General features: G+C 41.7%; 1 protein-coding gene across 3 annotated transcripts in view; it reads right to left on the bottom strand.

Annotated features, from left to right (window-relative positions):
• Positions 1 to 21,668, bottom strand: part of OPHN1 (oligophrenin 1) — a 512,189-nt gene extending 490,521 nt beyond the window's left edge. For 2 of the 3 annotated variants that reach the window (XM_055337756.1, XM_055337758.1), the window contains exons 1-2: positions 21,431 to 21,668; positions 20,746 to 20,903 (exon numbers count right to left, since the gene is read on the bottom strand). In XM_055337756.1, coding sequence (XP_055193731.1) covers positions 20,746 to 20,899 — 154 coding nt within the window. In that variant the 5' untranslated portion in view covers positions 20,900 to 20,903; positions 21,431 to 21,668. Of the gene's footprint in view, positions 1 to 20,745; positions 20,904 to 21,037; positions 21,379 to 21,430 lie in introns of those variants that run through there. The other variant, XM_055337757.1, reaches the window with a different exon arrangement.
• Between the last annotated feature and the right edge of the window lie 1,147 nt (positions 21,669 to 22,815).

Genomic DNA, 22,815 nt, shown 5'->3' with positions numbered 1-22,815 from the left:
ATACAGCAAAAGCAGTCCTGAGAGGGAAATACATCTCAATACAAGCATCCCTCAAAAAATTGGAAACAACTCAAATACACAAGCTAACCTTGAACCTAAAGGAACCGGAGAAAGAACAGCAAATAAACCCTACACCAGGCAGAAGAAGAGACTTAATAAAGATTGGAGCAGGACTCAATGAAATAGAGACCAGAAGAACTGTGGAACAGATTAACAAAACCAGGAGTTGGTTCTTTGAAAGAATTAATAAGATAGATAAACCATTAGCCAGCCTTATTAAAAACAAAAGAGAAAAGACTCTTAATTAATAAAATCACGAAAGAGATCACCACCAATACCAAAGAAATACAAACGATTTTAAAAACATATTATGAGCAGCTATATGCCAATAAATTAGGAGATCCCAATCTAGAGGAAATGGATGCATTTCTGAAAAACCACAAGCTACCATAAATGGAACAGGAAGAAACAGAAATCCTGAACAGGCCAATAATGAGGAAGGAAATTGAAGCAGCCATCAAAAACCTCCCAAGACACAAAAGTCCAGGGCCAGATTGTTTCCCAGGGGATTTCTATCAAACATGTAAAGAAGAAACATTACCTATTCTACTAAAGCTGTTCCGAAAGATAGAAAGGGATGGAGTACTTCTAAATTCGTTCTATGAGGCCAGCATCACCTTAATTCCAAAACCAAAGACCCCACCAAAAAGGAGAATTATAGACCAATACCCCTGATGTACACAGATGCAAAAATTCTCAACAAGATATTAGCCAATAGGATCCAACAGTACATTAAGAAGATTATTCTCCATGACCAAGTGAGAATTATCCCCGGGATTCAAGCCAAGTTCAACACTCATAAAGCAATCAATGTGATTAATCATATAAACAAGAGAAAAAACAAGAACCATATGATCCTCTCAATAGATTCAGAGAGGTCCCTGGACGCCGCCGAGTAAGCATCGTTAAAGTCTCCACTCCCTCCACTGTCATGTCTAAATCAGAGTCTCCCAAAGAGCCTGAGCAGCTGGGGAAGCTCTTCATCGGAGGTTTGAGCTTTGAAACAACCGATGAGAGTCTGAGGGGCCATTTTGAGCAATGCGGGATGCTTACGGACTGTGTGGTAAGGAGAGACCCCAATACCAAGTGCTCCAGAGGCTTCGGGTTCGACTTGTACGCCACCGTAGAGGAGGTGGTCGCAGCCATGAACGCTCGGCTGCAAAAGTTGGATGGAAGAGTCGTGAAACCAAAGAGGGCTGTCTCCCAAGACGATTCTCAAAGACCTGGTGCCCACTTAACTGTGAAAAATATTTTTGTTGGTGGCATTAAAGAAGACACTGAAGAACATCATCTAAGAGATTATTTTGAACAGTATGGGAAAATTGAAGTGATTGAGATCATGACTGACCGAGGCAGTAGCAAAAAGAGAGGTTTTGCTTTTTTTTTTAATTTTTTTTAATTTTTATTTATTTTATGATAGTCACACACACAGAGAGAGAGAGAGAGAGAGAGAGAGAGAGAGAGAGGCAGAGACATAGGCAGAGGGAGAAGCAGGATCCATGCACCGGGAGCCTGACGTGGGATTCGATCCGGAGTCTCCAGATCGCGCCCTGGGCCAAAGGCAGGCGCCAAACCGCTGCGCCACCCAGGGATCCCGAGGTTTTGCTTTTGTGACCTTTGACGACCACGACTCTGTAGACAAGATTGTCATTCAAAAATACCATACTGGGAATGACCACAACTGTGAAGTAAGGAAAGCCCTATCGAAGCAAGAGATGGCTAGTGCTTCGTCCAGCCAAAGAGGCGGAAGTGGTTCTGGAAACTTTGGTGGTGGTCGTGGAGGTGGTTTTGGTGGGAATGACAACTTTGGTCGTGGAGGGAACTTCAGTGGTCGAGGTGGCTTTGGTGGCAGTCGAGGTGGTGGTTGATACGGTGTCAGTGGGGATGGCTATAATGGATTTGGTAATGATGGAAGCAACTTTGGAGGTGGCAGAAGCCGTAACGATTTTGGCAATTACAACAATCAATCCTCAAATTTTGGAACCATGAAAGGAGGAAATTTTGGAGGCAGAAGCTCTAGCCCCTATGGTGGTAGAAGCCAATACTTTGCCAAACCACGAACCCAAGGTGGCTATGGCAGTTCAAGCAGCAGCAGCAGCTATGACAGTGGAAGAAGGTTTTAATTACTGCCAGGAAACAAAGCTTAGCAGGACAGGAGAGCCAGAGAAGTGACAGGGAAGCTGCAGGTTACAACAGATTTGTGAACTCAGCCAAGCACAGTGGTGGCAGGGCCTAGCTGCTACAAAGACATGTTTTAGACAATAATCATGTGTATGGGCAAAAAATTCCAGGACTATATTTGTGACTAATTGTATAACAGGTTATTTTAGTTTCTGTACTGTGGAAGATGTAAAGCATTCCAAAAAAGGGTTTTAATGTAGATTTTTTTGCACCCATGCTGTTGATTGCTAAATGTAATAGTCTGATCATGATGCTGAATAAATGTGTCTTTTTCAAAAAAATAGATTCAGAGAAAGCATTTGACAAAACACAGCATCCATTTCTGATCAAAACTCTTCAGAGTGTAGGGATAGAGGGAACTTTTCCTCGGCATCTTAAAAGCCATCTACGAAAAGCCCACAGCCAATATCATTCTCAATGAGGAAACACTGGGAGCCTTTCCCCTAAGATCAGGAACACAACAGGGATGTCCACTCTCACCACTGCTATTCAGCATAGTATTGGAAGTCCTAGCCTCAGCAATCAGACAACAAAAAGAAATGAAAGGCATTGAAAATTGACAAAGAAGAAGTCAAATTCTCCCTCTTCGCAGATGACATGATACTCTACAGAGAAAACCCAAAACACTCCACCCCAAGATTGCTAGAACTCGTACAGCAATTTGGCAGTGTGGCAGGATACAAAATCAATGCCAAGAAATCAATGGCATTTCTATACACTAACAATGAGACTGAAGAAAGAGAAATTAAGGAGTCAATCCCATTTACAGGGGATCCCTGGATGGCTCAGCGGTTTGGTGCCTGCCTTCGGCCCAGGGCGTGATCCTTGTGTCCCAGGTTTGGGTACCGCATTGGGCTCCTTGCATGGAGCTGCTTCTCTCTGTCCCTGTGTCTCTGCCTGTGTGTCTTTCATGAAAAAATAAAATCTTTAAAAAAACATTTACAATTGCATCCAAAACCTTAAGATACCTAGTAATAAACCTCACCAAAGAGGTAAAGGATCTATACCCTAAAAACTACAGAACACTTCTGAAAGAAATTGAGGCAGACACAAAGAGACGGAAAAATATTCCATGCTCATGGACTGGCAGAATTAATAGTGTGAAAATGTCAATGCTACCTAGAGCAATTTATACATTTAATGCAATCCCTATCAAACTACCATGGACTTTCCTCAGAGAGTTGGAACAAATCATCTTAAGATTTGTGTGGAATCAGAAAGGACTAGGAATAGCCAGGGGAATATTGAAAAAGAAAACCAGAGCTAGGGGCATCACAGTGCCAGATTTCAGGTTGTACTAAAAAGTTGTGATCATCAAGACAGTGTGGTACTGGCACAAAAACAGACACATAGATAATGGAACAGAATAGAGAATCCAGAAATGGCCCTCAACTCTATGGTCAACTAATATTTGACAAAGCAGGAAAGACTATTCACTGGAAAAAAGACAGTCTCTTCAATCAGTGCTGCTGGGATAATTAGACAGCCACGTGCAGAAGAATGAAACTAGACCACTCTCTTGCACCATACACAGAGATAAATTCAAAATGGAGGAAAGATCTAAATGTGAGACAAGAATCCATCAAAATCCTAGAGGAGAACACAGGCAACACCCTTTTTGAACTTGGACACAGCAACTTCTTGCAAGATACATCTATGAAGGCAAGGGAAACAAGAGCAAAAATGAACTATTGGGACTTCATCAAGATAAGAAGCTTTTGCACAGCAAAGGATACAGTCAACAAAACTAAAAGACAACCTACAGAATGGGAGAAGATATTTGCAAATAACATATCAGATAAAGGACTAGTTTCCAAGATCTATAAAGAACTTATTAAACTCAACAGCAAAGAAACAAACAATCCAATCATGAAATGGGCAGAAGACATGAACAGAAATCTCACAGAGGAAGACATACACATGGACAACAAGCACATGAGAAAATGCTCCGCATCACTGGCCATCAGGGAAATACAAATCGAAACCACAATGAAAAAAAAAAACCACAATGAGATACCACCTCACACCAGTGAGAATGGGGAAATTAACAAGGCAGGAAACAGCAAATGTTGGAGAGGATGTGGAGAAAGGGGAACCCTCTTGCACTGTTGGTGGGAATGTGAACTGATGCAGCCACTCTGGAAAAGTGTGTGGAGGTTCCTCAAAGAGTTAAAAATAGACCTGCCCTACGACCCAGCAATTGCACTGTTGGGGATTTACCCCAAAGATACAGATGCAATGAAACACCTGGACATCTGCACCCCAATGTTTATAGCAGCAATGACCACAATAGCCAAACTGTGGAAGGAGCTTCGGTGTCCATCAAAAGATGAATGGAGGGATCCCTGGGTGGCGCAGCGGTTTAGCGCCTGCCTTTGGCCCAGGGCGCGATCCTGGAGACCCGGGATCGAATCCCACGTCGGGCTCCTGGTGCATGGAGCCTGCTTCTCCCTCTGCCTGTGTCTCTGCCTCTCTCTCTCTGTCACTGTGTGCCTATCATAAATAAATAAAAAAAATTTAAAATAAAATAAAAAAAAAGATGAATGGATAAAGAAGATGTGGTCTGAGGAGGGGCAAGATGGCGGAAGAGTAGGGTCCCCAAATCACCTGTCCCCACCAAATTACCTAGATCACCTTCAAATCATCCTGAAAATCTACGAATTCGGCCTGAGATTTAAAGAGAGACCAGCTGGAATGCTACAGTGAGAAGAGTTCGTGCTTCTATCAAGGTAGGAAGATGGGGAAAAAGAAATAAAGAAACAAAAGGCCTCCGAGGGGGAGGGGCCCCGCAAGGAGCCGGGCTGAGGCCAGGGCGAGTGTCCCCAGGACAGGAGAGCGCCGTCCCGGAGAAGCAGGAGCTGCACCAACCTTCCCCCCCCCCCGGCGGAAAGGCGCCCCCCCCCCCCCCCGGCGGAAAGGGAGTTAGAGCAGGACCCAGGAGGGCGGGGATGCCCTCGGGCTCCTTGGGACACTAACAGACACCTGCGCGCCCAGGAGAGTGCGCCGAGCTCCCTAAGCGCTGCAGCGCGCACAGCGGGACCCGGAGCAGCTCTGAGGGCTCGGACGGTGGCTCCGCGGAGAGGCGGCTGCGGGTGGCTCCGCGGAGAGGCGGCTGCGCGGCCGGGAGCGCGAATCCAACAGCGCAGGACCGAGAGCACAGGGCGCCCGGACACGGCCCAGGGTCCGGCCTCCCCCCCCCCCGCCCGGGACAGGCAGAGGCCGGGAGGGCCCAGGACAGCAAGGAGGCTCCTGCCCAGAGCTGAGCAAATCAGCGGCCCCGCCCCAGAGCCTCAGACCCTGCGGACAGAGAGCCCCGTAGTTACTGTGGGAGCTGAATCCAGGCTTCCAGAGCTGCCATAGCCACTGTGGCTGTTCCTCCTGGGGCCTCACGGGGTAAACAACCCCCGCTGAGCCCTGCAGCAGGCAGGGAGCAGAGCAGCTCCCCCAAGTGCTAACACCTGAAAATCAGCACAGCAGGCCCCTCCCCCAGAAGACCAGCTGGACGGACCAGTTCCAGGGGAAGTCAAGGGCCTTAAAGTCTACAGAATTAGAAGATACTCCCCCGTGTTTTTTTTTCTTTTCTTTTTGATTTCTGATTGCCTCCCCCACCCCCCCTTTTTTTACCTTTCTTTCGTTTTCTTTCTCTTTTTCTTCTCTTTTTTCCTTTTTTTCTTCTTTTTCTTTTTTCTTTTTCTCTTTTATTTCCTTCTCTCTCTCTCTTTTTCTCCTTTTCCCAATACAACTTGTTTTTGCCCATTCTGCACTGAGCAAAATGACTAGAAGGAAAACCTCACCTTAAAAGAAAGAATCAGAAACAGCCCTCTCTCCCACAGAGTTACAAAATCTGGATTACACTTCAATGTCAGAAAGCCAATTCAGAAGCACTATTCTACAGCTACTGGTGGCTCTAGAAAAAAAGCATTAAGGACTCACGAGACTTCATGACTGCAGAATTTAGATCCAATCAGGCAGAAATTAAAAATCAATTGAATGAGATGCAATCCAAACTAGAAGTCCTAACGATGAGGGTTAACGAGGTGGAAGAACGAGTGAGTGACATAGAAGACAAGTTGATGGCAAAGAGGGAAACTGAGGAAAAAAGAGACAGACAATTAAAAGACCATGAAGACAGATTAAGGGAAATAAATGACAGCCTAAGGAAGAAAAACCTACGTTTAATTGGGATTCCCGAGGGCGCCGAAAGGGACAGAGGGCCAGAATATGTATTTGAACAAATCCTAGCTGAAAACTTTCCCAATCTGGGAAGGGAAACAGGCATTCAGATCCAGGAAATAGAGAGATCCCCCCTAAAATCAATAAAATCCGTTCAACACCTCGACATTTAATAGTGAAGCTTGCAAATTCCAAAGATAAAGAGAAGATCCTTAAAGCAGCAAGAGACAAGAAGTCCCTGACTTTCATGGGGAGGAATATTAGGGTAACAGCAGACCTCTCCACAGAGACCTGACAGGCCAGAAAGGGCTGGCAGGATATATTCAGGGTCCTAAATGAGAAGAACATGCAACCAAGAATACTCTATCCAGCAAGGCTCTCATTCAAAATGGAAGGAGAGATAAAGAGCTTCCAAGACAGGCAGGAACTGAAAGAATATGTGACCTCCAAACCAGCTCTGCAAGAAATTTTAAGGGGGACTCTTAAAATTCCCCTTTAAGAAGAAGTTCAGTGGAATAATCCACAAAAACAAGGACTAAATAGATATCACGATGACACTAAACTCATATCTGTCAATAGTAACTCTGAACGTGAATGGGCTTAATGACCCCATCAAAAGGCACAGGGTTTCAGACTGGATAAAAAAGCAGGACCCATCTATTTGCTGTCTACAAGAGACTCATTATAGACAGAAGGACACCTACAACCTGAAGATAAAAGGTTGGAGAACCATTTACCATTCAAATGGTTCTCAAAATATACCCTAAAAACTATAGAACACTTCTGAAAGAAATTGAGGAAGACACAAAGATATGGAAAAATATTCCATGCTCATGGATTGGCAGAATTAATATTGTGAAAATGTCAATGTTACCAAGGGCAATTTACACGTTTAATGCAATCCCTATCAAAATACCATGGACTTTCTTCGGAGAGTTATAACAAATTATTTTAAGATTTGTGTGGAATCAGAAAAGACCCCGAATAGCCAGGGGAATTTTAAAAAAGAAAACCATATCTGGGGGCATCACAATGCCAGATTTCAGGTTGTACTACAAAGCTGTGGTCATCAAGACAGTGTGGTACTGGCACAAAAACAGACACATAGATCAATGCAACAGAATAGAGAACCCAGAAGTGGACCCTGAACTTTATGGTCAACTAATATTCGATAAAGGAGGAAAGACTATCCACTGGAAGAAAGACAGTCTCTTCAATAAATGGTGCTGGGAAAATTGGTCATCCACATGCAGAAGAATGAAACTAGACCACTCTCTTGCACCATACACAAAGATAAACTCAAAATGGATGAAAGATCTAAATGTGAGACAAGATTCCATCAAAATCCTAGAGGAGAACACAGGCAACACCCTTTTTGAACTTGGCCACAGTAACTTCTTGCAAGATACATCCACGAAGGCAAAAGAAACAAAAGCAAAAAAGAACTACTGGGACTTCATCAAGATAAGAAGCTTTTGCACAGCAAAGGATACAGTCCACAAAACTAAAAGACAACCTACAGAATGGGAGAAGATATTTGCAAATGTCCTATCAGATAAAGGGCTAGTTTCCAAAATCTATAAAGAACATATTAAACTTAACAGCAAAGAAACAAACAATCCAATCATGAAATGGGCAAAAGACATGAAGAGAAATCTCACAGAGGAAGACATAGACATGGCCAACATGCACATGAGGAAATGCTCCGCATCACTGGCCATCAGGGAAATACAAATCAAAACCACAATGAGATACCACCTCACACCAGTGAGAATGGGGAAAATTAACAAGGCAGGAAACCACAAATGTTGGAGAGGATGCAGAGAAAAGGGAACCCGCTTACACTGTTGGTGGGAATGTGAACTGGTGCAGCCACTCTGGAAAAGTGTGTGGAGGTTCCTCAAAGAGTTAAAAATACACCTGCCCTACGACCCAGCAATTGCACTGTTGGGGATTTACCCCAAAGATTCAGATGCAATGAAACGCCGGGACACCTGCACCCCGATGTTTCTAGCAGCAATGTCCACAATAGCCAAACTGTGGAAGGAGCCTCGGTGTCCATCGAAAGATGAATGGATAAAAAAGCTGTGGTCTATGTATACAATGGAATATTACTCAGCCATTAGAAACGACAAATACCCACCATTTGCTTCAACGTGGATGGAACTGGAGGGTATTATGCTGAGTGAAGTAAGTCAATGGGAGAAGGACAAACAGTATATGTTCTCATTCATTTGGGGAATATAAATAATAGTGAAAGGGAATATAAGGGAAGGGAAAAGAAATGTGTGGGAAATATCAGAAAGGGAGACAGAGCATAAAGACTCCTAACTCTGGGAAATGAACTAGGGGTGGTGGAAGGGGAGGAGGGCAGGGGTGGGGGTGAATGGGTGACGGGCACTGAGGGGGACACTTGACGGGATGAGCACTGGGTGTTATTCTGTATGTTGGTAAATTGAACACCAATAAAAAATTAATTTATTAAAAAAAAAGAAGATGTGGTCTATGTATACAATGGAATATTACTCAGCCATCAGAAACGACAAATACCCACCATTTGCTTCGACGTGTATGGAACTGGAGGGTATTATGCTGAGTGAAGTAAGTCAATCAGAGAAGGACAAACATTATATGGTCTCATTCATTTGGGGAATATAAAAAATAGTGAAAGGGAATAAAGGGGAAAGGAGAAAAAATGAGTGGGAAATATCAGTGAGGGAGACAGAACATGAGAGACTCCTAACTCTGGAAAACGAACAAGGGGTGGTAGAAAGAGGTGGGCGGGGGGTTGGGGTGACTGGGTGACGGGCACTGAGGGGGGCGCTTGATGGGATAAGCACTGGGTGTTATGCTATACGTTGGCAAATAAAAAATATACAAAAAGATAAAAGAAAATTAAAAAAATAATAGTAAATCTACATTGTCTGATATTGTTAAAGCCACCACAACTCTCTTTGGTTGCTGTTTGCTTGGCATATTTTTCCATCCTTTTATTCTCAACTATTTGTTTCTTTGAATCCAAAATGTGTTCTTAAAGATAGTATAAATTTTAATCAATTTATCCATTTTGCTAATTCCTGCCTTTCTATTGCAATGTGTATTCCACTCACACTTAATATATTTACAGATAAGTAGGATTTATGTATACCATGTATTTTCTATATGTCTTATCTTGTTTCCTCTATTCCTCCACCACTGTCTTCTTTTGTGTTAAATAGATGTTGTCTATTACAGTATTTTAATTCCCTTGTTTCTTTCACTTATATATAATTTTAGTTATTTTATTAGTGGCTCACCTCAGGATTACAATTACCATCTTAATTTAAGACAAACTAGTTCAGATTAATTTTAACTTAAATTGGAAAGCATGCAGAAACATGGTGCCAGTGTAATTGCTTCCTCCCCTCTGCTTTGTGCTATATTGTCATATGTATTGCCTGTTTATGTATCATAAGCTCATCTGCACAGTTTTATTACTATTGAATCATGCAGTTGTCATTTAAATTAGGTAGGGAAAAAAGAGTTACTAAAAGACAGTTATGCTGTCTTTGATATCTACATATGTAGTTACACTTACTGGTACTTTTCATATTTTGTACAAATTTGAGTTACCATTCATCATTCTTTCATTTCATTCTGAAGGATTCCCATCAGTATTTCTTATAGGGCAGGTCTGCTAGGGACAAATTATCAGTTTTTGTTTTTGTTTATATGAGAAAGTCTTAATTTCTCCCTTGTTTTTGAAGGATAGTTTTCATGAATACAGAATTATTAGTGGACATTATTTTTCTTTCAGCACTTTGAATATGTCAGCTCACCACTTCCTGGTCTCCACAGTTCTTGGTAAATTAGCTTTTAATCTTGTTGAGGATCCCATTTACCTAGTGAATTATTTTTCTCTTGCTTCTTTCAAGATTCTCTGTCTTTGGTTTTCATCTGTTTGGCTATACTGTATCTAGGTATGGCTCTCCTTGAATTTCTCCTATGTGGAGTTTTTTGAGCTTCCTGAACCTGGAGATTTATTGTTAATCAAATTTGTGAAGTTTTGGGCCATTATTTTTTCAAATATTCTTTCTCTTCCTTTCAATCTGTCTTCTCTAGGACTTCTGTTATGCATATGTTGTATACCTGATGGTATTCCACAGTTTCTGGGGTTCTGTTCATTTTCCTTCATTTTTTTTCTTTCTTTTGCTCAAACTAGATAATCTCAATTGACTTATCTTTTTTTAAAGATTTTATTTATTTATTCATAAGAGACACAGAGAAAGAGGCAGAGACATAGGCAGAGGGAGAAGCAGGTTCCCTGCACAGAGCCCAGTGCGGGACTCAGTCCCAAGGACTCCAGGATCATACCCTGAGCCGAAGATAGGCACTCAACCACTGAGCCACCCAGGCATCCCTCAATTGACTTATCTTCAAGTTCTATTATTCTTTCTTTGCTAGATCAAATCTGCTATTGAATCTCTCTAGTGAATTTTTCATTTCAGCTTTTTTACTTTTCATTTCCAGAATTTCTCTTGTTTTTTGATAATTTTTATCTCTTTGTAGTCTCTGTTGACACATTGTTCTCATGCATTCCTTTAAGTCTTAGACATGGCTTCCTTTAGTTCTTTGACTATGTTTATATTAGCTGATTTAAATTTTTGTCTAAATTCTAACATTTAGGCCACATCAGACAGTCTCTACTGACTGCTTTTTTTCCTGCATATAGGCCATAATTTTTCTTGCATGCCTGATCATTTTTTGTCGAAAATTGGGCATTTTAAGCAATATAATGTGGTACCTCTGAAAATCAGATTCTGACCCACAGATTTTATTGCTATTGTTGTTTTGTTATTGTTATTGTTGTTGATGATGTTGCTTTGTTTAGTGTCTTTCTTGGAATATTTCTGTAATGTTTGTATTCCTTGCATTCCTTACCACTAATATCTCTTAGTGACCATCTAGTGACTTTGAAGAGTTCTTAAATGTCTTAAACCATTAAGACTTTCATCTTTTTACCAAGAGGGTCTGTGTGTATGTCAGAACAGTCCCTCAACACTCAACCAGGTAGTTTACAACTCTGCCTCAAGTTCCACCATAGGGGAGAAAATAGAGCCCTATGAGGGCTCTGGCTCTGGGCATGTGTGTGGCCTTCCAGATCTCCAAGAATATTTAAGAACTTTCCAAAGCCCCCAATAGGTATCTCATTCTCCATTTCTTCCTTTCATGTTTTTGGCCAAGCTTTTGCTTATCCTACTGGTATTGCACCTCAGGCAGCTGTAATGTCAAACACACCTAGAGACAGGACTTTTCTCACTTAGCTAGCTCTAAGTCAAGCAAGTAAGGAGAAGCCCTATAAATGGGGCTTTTCTAGGTAGCCTTGAGACAGGTTAAATAGTGTCAAGACTCTGAGTTTGTGAGTTCTTGAGTAGCTACAAACTCATTCTTCCCTAAAAGGGAAGGATAGCCTTTGCTAAAAGTGCTGTTTCTCACAGCTAATGCGGTTATGAGGCTACCGGTTCTCAAAACTACCCCTAAGCTATGTAGAAGGGCAAAGGAGGCAGGGTAAATTAAAATGCCACAAACCCTGCTGCTACAAAGTTTCAACATCTTTCACCAATAAACACTCTTTAGATTATTGCAAGCCTTTCAGTTATTTCCAGAGTTCTAAAAAAGTTAATTTTGACAATTTTTGCCAGTGTCCTTTTGGCTTTTACAGAGCTGATTTTCTGAGGTATTTAATCTACCATCCCCCCCCCAAACATAATCTTAAAGAAATATCTTGCCCCAGTGTGGCTGGAAATTTGCCTACAATGAATCACACTCCTGAGGAAGCAGAAGGTAAAAGAAGCAATGGGGTAAAGTCTTTTTAAAAGATAAACAGCTACCCATAGTTGCCTCTACAGTGGAAAACTGGGGAAGTGGTACATAAAAGGAGACAGAAGATTTATTAGCCTTTTGTAGCTTTTGAATTTTGTACCATGTTCATGTGCTATCAAAAATATTTGTAATATACTCATAAAAGAAGGAGGCAGTAGGTACTTTAGATTTTCCCCGAAGACCCCATGAGATATACAATACTCTGTTTCTGAGAAAATCTCTACTCACTTGAAGAGTCTATTAACTACCATTAACCAGGACCATTAGCTACTAAGGGTAGTAAGACAGGTAGTTTTGACCTCAGAACTCTTCCTTTTTCATTGATTCTTTTTCCTATGACCAGTTACATCCCCATGGTGTAGCTCCCTTTCCTCCCCCACAAAGCCCTTCCTTATAACATGTGATAGAATATACATCATACCCTGAATTTCTTCATTGCTCTTTTCACAATTATAATTAAATTATTTAAATGAGCAATCAGATGTTTTATGTATGCTCCAAGAGGGAGAGCCCTTAGCAGCCTTATTCGCCATTACTCCCCCAATTTCCAGGATAATACCTGACACATATATGTGCTTAGCAAATACATGTTGAATTAAATTGAATTGCCTTTACATTGTGCAAGGCTTTAGCACTCAATGCAAGCCCAATAAAGCATCATGAAGGCCCTCTACCCCACTAGCAAAAACATCAGCTCAAGATTTTCAGGGTACCCCCCTGGAAAACCATATTTCTTACTAGACCTTCCTAGGCTTTAGAAAATTTCTATAGTAACTGATTAGAGAAACAGATGCCAGAATAAACAAATCTGTGGCTATGCTTTAACAAGTGAGATTATAAAAATTAAGCTGAAAAGTGACTTTCTTTCATCACTATTAACTCTGATTGAAACCTTTTTCTTAACAAGCAGGTCAAGCCATAATGTTCCCTATCCCATCCCAGTACCATTCCCCTTTCCCCAACAAAAAATGTCTTTTAAATGGTCACACTGAAAGGCTGGCTTGGCTTACTTTTCCACCCAAGTCTATACAGTACTATTAGTCCAACTAATTTAGACTCCGGAATCTGGTCTTCTGAGGGCCTTCAATGAACATGGCAATAATGCCTCCACCAAATTCCCTTTGATATTGGTTAATACCTACTAACAACAGTACCGTATGACATACTCATTACATTGATCCGACTTTGGAGAATATCTAAAATAATCCATGCATTCCAAGGCACTAATTAACTATCACCAAAATAATGACAAGATACCTATCACCAACTACTCGCTGCACACCATGACACTACACCCACCCCAAAGGGATTAAAAGCTTCGGTCTCTCTCACTACAGAGCTATTCAGGACAGAATGAAAAGGCATCAGGAAGCATTCATTAAGAAGATAATCAGATAAGTTAGCACGATTCAAGTCATCTACTCATGCTGGACATATCAGTTTGATTTTCCCTTTGCCTACTTTTCCAGAGTAAAGGTGAATTGGCTCTAAAGTTTATAACAGAATCAATTTAGGCTGCTTTACTATTTGAGCAAGGCAGTTGCAGCCTAGAAAACAAAGAATGGTAAAACCAGGAGGAATGCTAAGGCTTACTGACCAAAACTCTAATTTTACAAATGGGGAAACTTGGGCTCACAAAGCTAAAGACTTATTCAATGTCATACAGCAAGCTAGTGACAGAGTTGGAACTAGCAACCCAGGTTCTCTCTGTGTCAAGCTAGAGATGGCTCCCCACTGAGGATCTCACAGATGGAATCAAACAATCCTTCCAGGTAAGCACTTGCCAGACAGTAAGTTGCCAAAGCAAGAACTGAACAGATATCCCAAAAGGTCACCTTATGATAAACATCTAAAACTCTCATCTTTAAAAGTATAGGAGATAAGGGATGCCTGGGATGGCTCAGCGGTTGAGTGTCTACCTTTGGCTGTGATCCTGGAGTCCCGGAATCAAGTCCCACATTGAGCTCCTGGCATGGAGTCTGCTTCTCCTCCCTCTGCCTCTGTGTCCCTCATGAATAAATTTTTAAAATCTTTTTAAAAAAGTATAGGATACAAGAAAGCAACATTTTTAATGAATTTAAGACTAGGTTATAAATGCTATACAACTTATATGATTTCTACTTTATCGACTTCATGTACATTTTTAGTACAGAATGCATGTTTTATATTTTTATGTTTTTAAATATTTTTAAGTTTATGTAAGTAATCTCTACACCCAACATGGGGCTCGAACCCAGGACCCTGAGATCAAGAGCCACATGCTGTACTGATTAAGCCAGCCAGACACCTCTCTTTTGTATTCTTTTAAAACATAAATTTTGATTAGGGGGACACTTGACGGGATGAGCACTGGGTGTTATTCTGTATGTTGGTAAATTGAACACCAATAAAAATTAATTTATAAAAAAATAAATAAATAAATAAATTTTGATTAGTCCCAGAGAGCCTATGTATGTGTGATTGTACATGTATATGTGTAGGCTTTTTTCTTTTATCTGCTTTATATATACAAACATACATAAAGCATGTTATCCTTAGTTTTCAAAAGACTAAAATTTTTGTTTAAATGTGTCTATTTAACTAATGCTGACATGTACACTAAAATAATATGAAAATTTATGTAGGCATAAAATAAGTTCCTATAATTGAGTCAGTCATTTCTTTCACAAATGATTAAACTACAATATGTAATACAAAAAAAAAAAAACCCACCATGGAATGTTAGAGCTGAAAGTGAGCTTACAGATCTCCTGCCCACCCCTACCTTTATAAAGCTACAGCCCTGGGGCCCCAGAAAAATGATTTATCACAGTCACCAATTCCATTAGTAACAGAACCATACCCAGGTGTCTAATTGTCATGTCTAGGTTTTTTTTTTTCTCCCATTAAACTATCATTCTGCCTCTGCTCATGTGCTAACAGTGCCCAGTAATGCTTTCCCAGAGAAATCTCTATCTGGAGACTATTGCCTTTCATTTTCTTAGCCCACTAGAGTCCAAGACTCACAGACTAATAGAGTTAGATCATCTAATTCAGGAGTTGCAAACTGATTAAATATAGACTGTGAATGTATTTTATTTAGTTAGCACATTAAAAAAAAAGACCATTTGAATGGGGTGAGGCTGCTGTTTTTTACCCCAATCTCTTCAGCCCTATTAACCCATATCCAACAGCTTTATACTTTTCTGTTTTTTCCTTTGCCTCTGTCAGCATTTGAATCTCTGAATCCAGATCAGGCATAATAGCACACCGAGTTAAACCTAGTTGACGGGAACATGAAATACACCATTATATTCTACTATTAGGTATTTTCATTGCCTTACCAATAAGAAGCCCTTTAGGCATTTTAGGTTTTTTTTAGGTTAACTAGTTATATCAGAGGTCTGCCAACTACTACAGATAAACCCAGTGAGATAAACCCAACCTGTTGCCTATTTTTGTATGCCTCACTCCCCTAGTCAAGCTGAGAATGGTTTTTATATTTTTAAACAGTTAAACAATTCAAAAGAAGAATATTTCGTGACATATGAAAATTAAATGAAATTTATAGTGAGATAAACCCAACCTGTTGCCTATTTTTGTATGCCTCACTCCCCTAGTCAATCTGAGAATGGTTTTTATATTTTTAAACAGTTAAACAATTCAAAAGAAGAATATTTCGTGACATATGAAAATTAAATGAAATTTATATTTCAATGTCAATAAATAAAGTTGTATTAGAACACAACCATTTTCATTTCATGTACATATTATCTATGGTTGTCTTTGCACAACAATGGCAGCTAAGTAATTGCCACAGAGACTGTATGGCCTGCGGAGCCTAAAATATGGCCCTTTACAGAAGAGGTTTGCTGACCTCTGAGCTATATCAATGAGAATTTTTTAAAAGATTTTATTTATTTATTCATGAGAGACACAGAGAGAGAGGCAGAGACATAAGCAGAAGGAGAATCAAGCTCCTCGAGGAGAGCCCGTTGTGGGACTTGATCCCAGGACCATGGGATCACGCCCTGAGCCAGAGGCAGATGCTCTCAACCCCTGAGCCACCCAGGAGTCCCATATATCAAAGAGAATTTAGGGGTACCTGGGTGGTGCAGTCTGGTAAGCATTGGACTCTTGGTTTCAGCTCAAGTGGTGATCTCAGGGTCATAATATTAAGCCCTGTGTAAGGGCTCTGTGCTCAATGTGGAGACAGCTTAAGACTCTCCTCTGCCCCTCCTCTCCTCAAATAAATAAATAAATCTTTTTAAAAAGGGGATTTAAGGCTGCCAAATAACTTCTGAAAGTCACAGATATTTGAGTGGGATTACATATAATTCTCAGATGAATTTTCCTGAAGCACAGCTCAAACCATTCCTCTCTCCTAACAAAAATATTTTTAATACTCCCAATCTATAAAGAAAAATCTGAAGTACTTAATAGGTCCCTGCACAGTCAAGGCCTCAACCTTCCATTCCAATCTCATCTCCCAAAACTCCCTTCCTGCACGCTATATATTGTAGATGACTTGAATTATCTGCTGTCCCTTTTCATCCTCTATGTCATTCCTACTACACAAAATGCCTTGTCCTGAATGTAGTGCAACACAGAAAAGTAAGCAGGGCCTTTAGATTCAGGTCTGGGTTCTAATTTAGACTCTCACCCTTATTAGTTGAGAAAGTTACTAAACACCTCTGAACTTCAATTTTCTCATCTACAAAATGGGAATAATAATCCTTACCTCCTAAGGCTGTTATAATATTTTAGTACTTGGCACATGGGAACAGTTAAACAAGCAATAAGTATTAATTCTGCCCAGTTCCAGTGCTACTTCATCCTTTGTTTTTCCCTGTCCTCCCACCATAAAATGAGCTCCCCTGCTAGTGTCACGTGCCACAATATCCACCTGTTCCATTCTTGTGGCTCTGATCCACATCTACCACCTTACATGATAGTGATCTCTACCCATGTCTTTTCTCTCCTACCAGTCTAGGAACTTTCTGAAGGCAAGATCCATCTATGACTAAGTCTGCCACATCTGTGATAGCCCTGGCAACAGTGGCCTGAATACAGTATATGCATAAGTATTTACTGAATGAATGGTATGTGTTCACTGAATTATATATAACATTTATTAGATGTATCGTGTTACATTGTGATATAGGCAGGAGCCATACCACTTGTTCTGAATAATACTCAACCTGAGTGCTTAGAAAATATTCAAATAATATCAAGGACCAAAACTGCCAGGGTAAACACAATGGACAGAGAAAAGCAGGCAATATGTTTACCTTTCAGAGTCATGGCATTTTGATTTTCTACTAGTTTAAGTTATAATCATCATCTTTTATTCCAACAATTATAAATAGATCACATTTAAAGGGGGGAAATCAACTACTTCCCCAAGGGAGACATGTTGAGTATTGTTCATAACATCAACTACCTCTGAGCACAGATGTAAGTAAATCTAAATATTCAATAGGGACCTATGTTTAATGAATAAGTTATCACACAAAGCTATGACTTAAACCTTATCTGGTACTCTGTACAAAATCAGACACTACCAGGACAAATGTAGAAATCAAGTTCCACCTAGGCTAACAGCTTTAACAAAAACTGCAACTAGTTTCTGCAGCACAATGCACCAAGTTTCATCAGTTCCTAGAAATATGAGCCATTTGATTTGTTAGTCAATTTAGTAAGTTAAATGAAAAGGTATCAATCATTCTTTCTGACTTCTTTTTAAAGATTTTATTTATTTACTTGAGAGAGAGCGCGTGAGAGAGCACAAGCAGGGAAGGGAGAGAGGGAGAGAGAGAAGCAGGCTCCCCGCTGAGCAGGGAGCCCCAAGTATGGCTGGATCCCAGGACCCCGGGACCATGACTTGAGCTGAAAGCAGACACTTAACTGAGCCACCCAGGCGTCCCTCTTTCTGACTTTAATGCCAGACTCCAAATGCCAAAATGAATCCCCACACATGAACACAAAATTAACTGCTCAGACATGCCAATGTAGGGAGTGACATTTTCCAATAGGATCACAGCAAAAAATGTTTCCAACTACTTTTGCTTATTCATTTCCCTTCAGAAACCTACTGAAAAATACTGTCACCAGCAAATACATCATCAGCCTAAAGATATATTATCAACTACTTTCTACATTTAGCTGTTTCCATTTACAACATTTTCATAAACATTAACTCCTTTGAGTCTCAAAACAACCCTGTGAGATGCTTCTGATTACCCCCAATTAACAGATGAAGTCAGCAATCTGTGCCATCCTATCCCAAGATGGTGAAGCCAGGGCTTCTAACTCCAGTTCCAGTTTCCTGTTTCCTCCACACAAAACAAGAGCATACCTTTGTTTTGCTTCCTCACTCATTCTCAAAAAGTTGTCGAGTGGGAGTATAAACATTACTGTGGTCAAGACAGTGGGGAACATCCCGCCTTTGCCTCTACCTAATCATGTTTTAGAATCATGCAACTTAAAGGAAAGAAACGGAGTGTAGGTTAGCTGCTGGGTTTTATTTCCTCCCTGCCCTCTTTTGACTTTCTATGTATATTCAGAAACAGAAAACCACCCTGAATATCAAGAAGTCCCATGGGCCAAAAAATTTCTTGGATCTTCCAGCAATCTGCAAAGGTTTAGGCCTGCATAACTGTTCACTCTTACCAGGTTCTGTCTCAGAGAAGAAGGAAAGAGTAAGAACCACAACTTGCCCTTCGCATACAAAAATCTGCCCTTCCTCAAGTGTTTTTATTGAATTGTTTATATTTTCTTAAAAATCTTAATCTCTCTGTACCCGGTAACTTCCCATCACAAACAATTTCAGCTTACCATACACTTCACAAAACCATTCCCTTCCTGGGGCTTATGATGAGCTACATCTAACTACTACACCAAACAGTTTATCATAATAAGTAAAATTTTTTTAAAAATCCATTCTCCCCAATCCCTTTCAATGAACCCCCAACCACCCTAACTACTTTTGTGACACAACCTGCATATTGTGAACCTCTCAGTGAATTCTATTAAGTGGCAGCGCACCCAAAGCCTCACCTATAAGTCTCTAAGAATCAGCATCTCAAATACCCATTCTTTAAGATGCTGCCAAGAGTGTATTCTTGTTTGGATCAGAATAAAACAAAACACTAAATAATCAAACTCAATCAAATGACCACCAGGCACTTGGACAATTGATATATCCTGAGCGAAATGGCAGACAACACTGGCAGTGAAAGCACAGATTCCCAGGAGCAAATCAAAAGAGCTGCACAAAAATGCCAACTGGTAGCAGTTACCACTGCACTCCCAAACCTTTCTCCCTGCTCTGCATCTGCCTTAAGAAGGTCCCCACACTGGACTTAGACACAGTGTTTTGGGGATAAATCCATTCAGAACAAATCTATAAGCACACAGGACATATTTACCAGTGACTATGACCAATGACTTTATTTTTTGCAATCATTTTTCAGCCAAGAAGAAAAAAAATTATCACTCCACCCAATCACCATCCTCCATTCTTCTGGGTATATACTTTGGCACAAAGGGCTGGCTTGCCTGCACTCTTGTTGAGAATGTTTATTATTTTTTCTATTACTCCAAGCCTTCTGCCAACTAGCAGAAATAAAAACTCCACACAGTGGGAAAGGGGGGTAGGGTCCCACAGCTGTCAGCTGTGATCACTGGGAAAGCCAAGCTAGGTGAGGTTTCTCCAGATCAGTGGCTTTTAACCCTAACCCTAAAGTATGCTCCCTGGGGGCTGGGCTCCTTCTGCCAGGTACTGGGCAGGTCTTTGTTTCACCCCCAAGCAGAATTCAGTGGCATGTGAGGCCATCCCATAATTCTGAGCTTAGAATGACTCTAAACCAAAACCATAGCTCAGTACCTTTTATTTTATTTTTTTTATTTTTATTATTTTTTTAATAAATTAATTTTTATTGGTGTTCAATTTACCAAGTACCTTAAAGGAAAAAATCAGTGGGGCAAAGGTGCTTTCCTTAGAAAACAAGTTGATATAAGGAAATTTTTTTACTGCCCCCACACTCATCCATTAGCCACCAGAGGCATTACTTAAGCTGCCGGCCTCAAACGTCTCTTCTTTAGCAGGTGCTAGGGCAGTTTCTTGGTCAGCTTGAATGTCTCCTCACCCAACACATGAGTACTAAACATGTTCAACTGTATAGGAAAATTATCCCTTCAGAACAACAATCTGCCAAGTTAGGAGAGTTGCAGAGCAAGAAGGTTCTTGGCACAGGTACAGATCCCGTCTCATAAGGTCAAGGCCACTAAAGTTCTAGTCATAGCCACCACCTTCCACTTCTACTTGAGCCCACCTTGGAAGTGCTCCAGAAACCCATTCGCTTCAGAGAACTGAATTGGGAATCACCCTGAACCGCCCCGTCCCCCTGCAGTGTGGAAGAGCTTAAAGGCCAGAGCCAGAGCCGCTGGCTCAGGGAACCGGCTCATCCATCGAAGCCTTCCACTTACTTCTCATTGCGCTGATAAGTGCGTTGCCATCTTTGATCACGTCCTTAATGAATTTATTGGTTCTCTCCAGCTCTTGCTCATAACACTTGAGCCTCTCACGGAAATCGGGGCTGTCCAGGTAGCAGTCGCTGAACTCCAGCGGGGGATGCCCCATGGTTCTGATGGCGAGGGAAGAAGAAAGACACAAAGACCAAGAGCATCAGCCGAACAGTAGAGCGGAGTAGATGGCAAGAATTGCGTGCGGGACCCGTCTGGGAAACTCGTAGCCTCCCTCCCTTTGGAGGACAGGTACCTGTTCTGTGGAGATTCCCGGGTAGAGCTGGTTGGTCTGTACCGGAAGCGGGCGGCCGGCAATTGCTTCAGGTGACACAGAAAGCTACCTAATACTGTCCGCCCCTGGAGGGTTTCCGCCTAGCAAGCAGCATGCCCCCAAGGCATTGCCTCCCCCTGACAGTCCAGCTCGCCTCCGGAGACCAGTGGGATCCTACCCGAGCAATTGCAAACGTGACACTTCGGCCGGCCCAGGGTGTAGGCTGGGGTGGGCGCTGGGGCTGGAAGCCTCCTCTGCTAGCTCCTCGTTCCCGAGCTAGCTGAAGATTTCCTTTGCTGAACTCCGTGGGCAACCCTGATTGCACTATCCCCTCCCCCTTTTTAAAGCCAGATCGGCCGCCCCGCCCCAGCGAACCTTTGTGCGGAGTCCTAGTACTCGGGCTCCTTCTTCAACTGTCTTCCTCGCACCCTGGGATTGCGTTACCAAAGTGTTCTTGCTCCCAGGAGTTCTTCCTGGTTCAAGGGAGCCGGCCTGCTGTCCTGTTAGGAACCAGAGGGGTTAAGCCCGGGCAGCAATGAAACGTAGCCTTGCTTCCTAGACACCCGAGAGGGAAGAGGAGGGCGATATCGCTACGCACAATAGCTGTGGTAGCCTGGCGCTTCCCTACGGAAACTGGGGAGCAGTCGGCGCCCTAGGACTCCAGCTGGAAAGCGTGGTGGCCTGGGAGATGTAGTCTTTCGGTTTCTCGCCCCATGACTCCTCCCTTCGATCTCCCCACCACCCAGCCAGGGCGGCGGCTCTCCAAGCAAGACTTTCCCAGCCTGCCCCAAGCTCGCTCCCCAGGCCCAGCCTCTAGGGGCAGGTGCGCCATACTAGAGCCTAAATGGAAAGTTTCCCAAATGTGCGAGAGAATCCAGAAGGCGTTGATTGTGGGAGGCCATCTCTCACTTCCCATTACTTGGCTGTATTTTTTTTCCTTGCTCTCTTTCCAGCCTCCCTCTGAGGGAGCAACTTCCTTTCCTCTTCCCTTGCCCATTTCTCCTGATCCCTGTGTTCTAGTTCCCATGGGCTCTAGACTGAACAACCTTAAAGGTTCACTCCTACTCTAGGATCTCAATGCTAGGCTCAGAAACCCTGCCAAAAGAAGGGAGGCCATAATGAGGAGTTAGCTTTTTTTCTGAATAGGACCTCAGAGCATGGTTTTTGTGATTCAACTCATTGCATAGGTTGTTCATTAAAGCACATGATTTTCCATGTGTAAGTGGAAAACCTAAGAAGAGGATGTTATAAATTGTCTTGCAGCTTAGCTAAGAGATTTCTTGCTCATTGTCCAAGTTAGGAGAACTGAGGCTACTCTTACAGGCAGATGCCTTGAGATTAAGAGCAGCTACGGGTTGAAAAATCCTGTGTACATGGGCAAAAGGATCCATTTTTATTTTAGAGAACTGTTTAGATTACATTGCCCTGTTAAGAAAGCCAAGAAAAACCAGAACTGAAGGGGGTTGTAAATAGAGTAATAATGGCTAACCCACCTGTACAGGTGTCATATTTCTGCTATAAAAAATTACCACAAACTTGGTGACTTAACACAAAAAAAAATTACTGCTTTGCTTAACACCAAGGGTCTTTACATCCTGGGCCAATCTACCTTAGTAAGATTTTTGACCTTTGAAAGGTATAAGTTGATTTTGAAAGACTATGAAAGGGAAGTGGGAAAAGCAAAGAGAAGGTAAGAGAAGACAACTAGTTTCTTTAGGAAGTAGTACTCAAGGAAGTTGAGGATTTGGAAATTGGTCCCT

Source organism: Nyctereutes procyonoides, unplaced genomic scaffold (assembly GCF_905146905.1).
Source record: "Nyctereutes procyonoides isolate TBG_1078 unplaced genomic scaffold, NYPRO_anot_genome, whole genome shotgun sequence".
Taxonomy (NCBI): Eukaryota; Metazoa; Chordata; class Mammalia; order Carnivora; family Canidae; genus Nyctereutes; species Nyctereutes procyonoides.
This window is presented reverse-complemented; position numbering and strand designations above follow the sequence as displayed.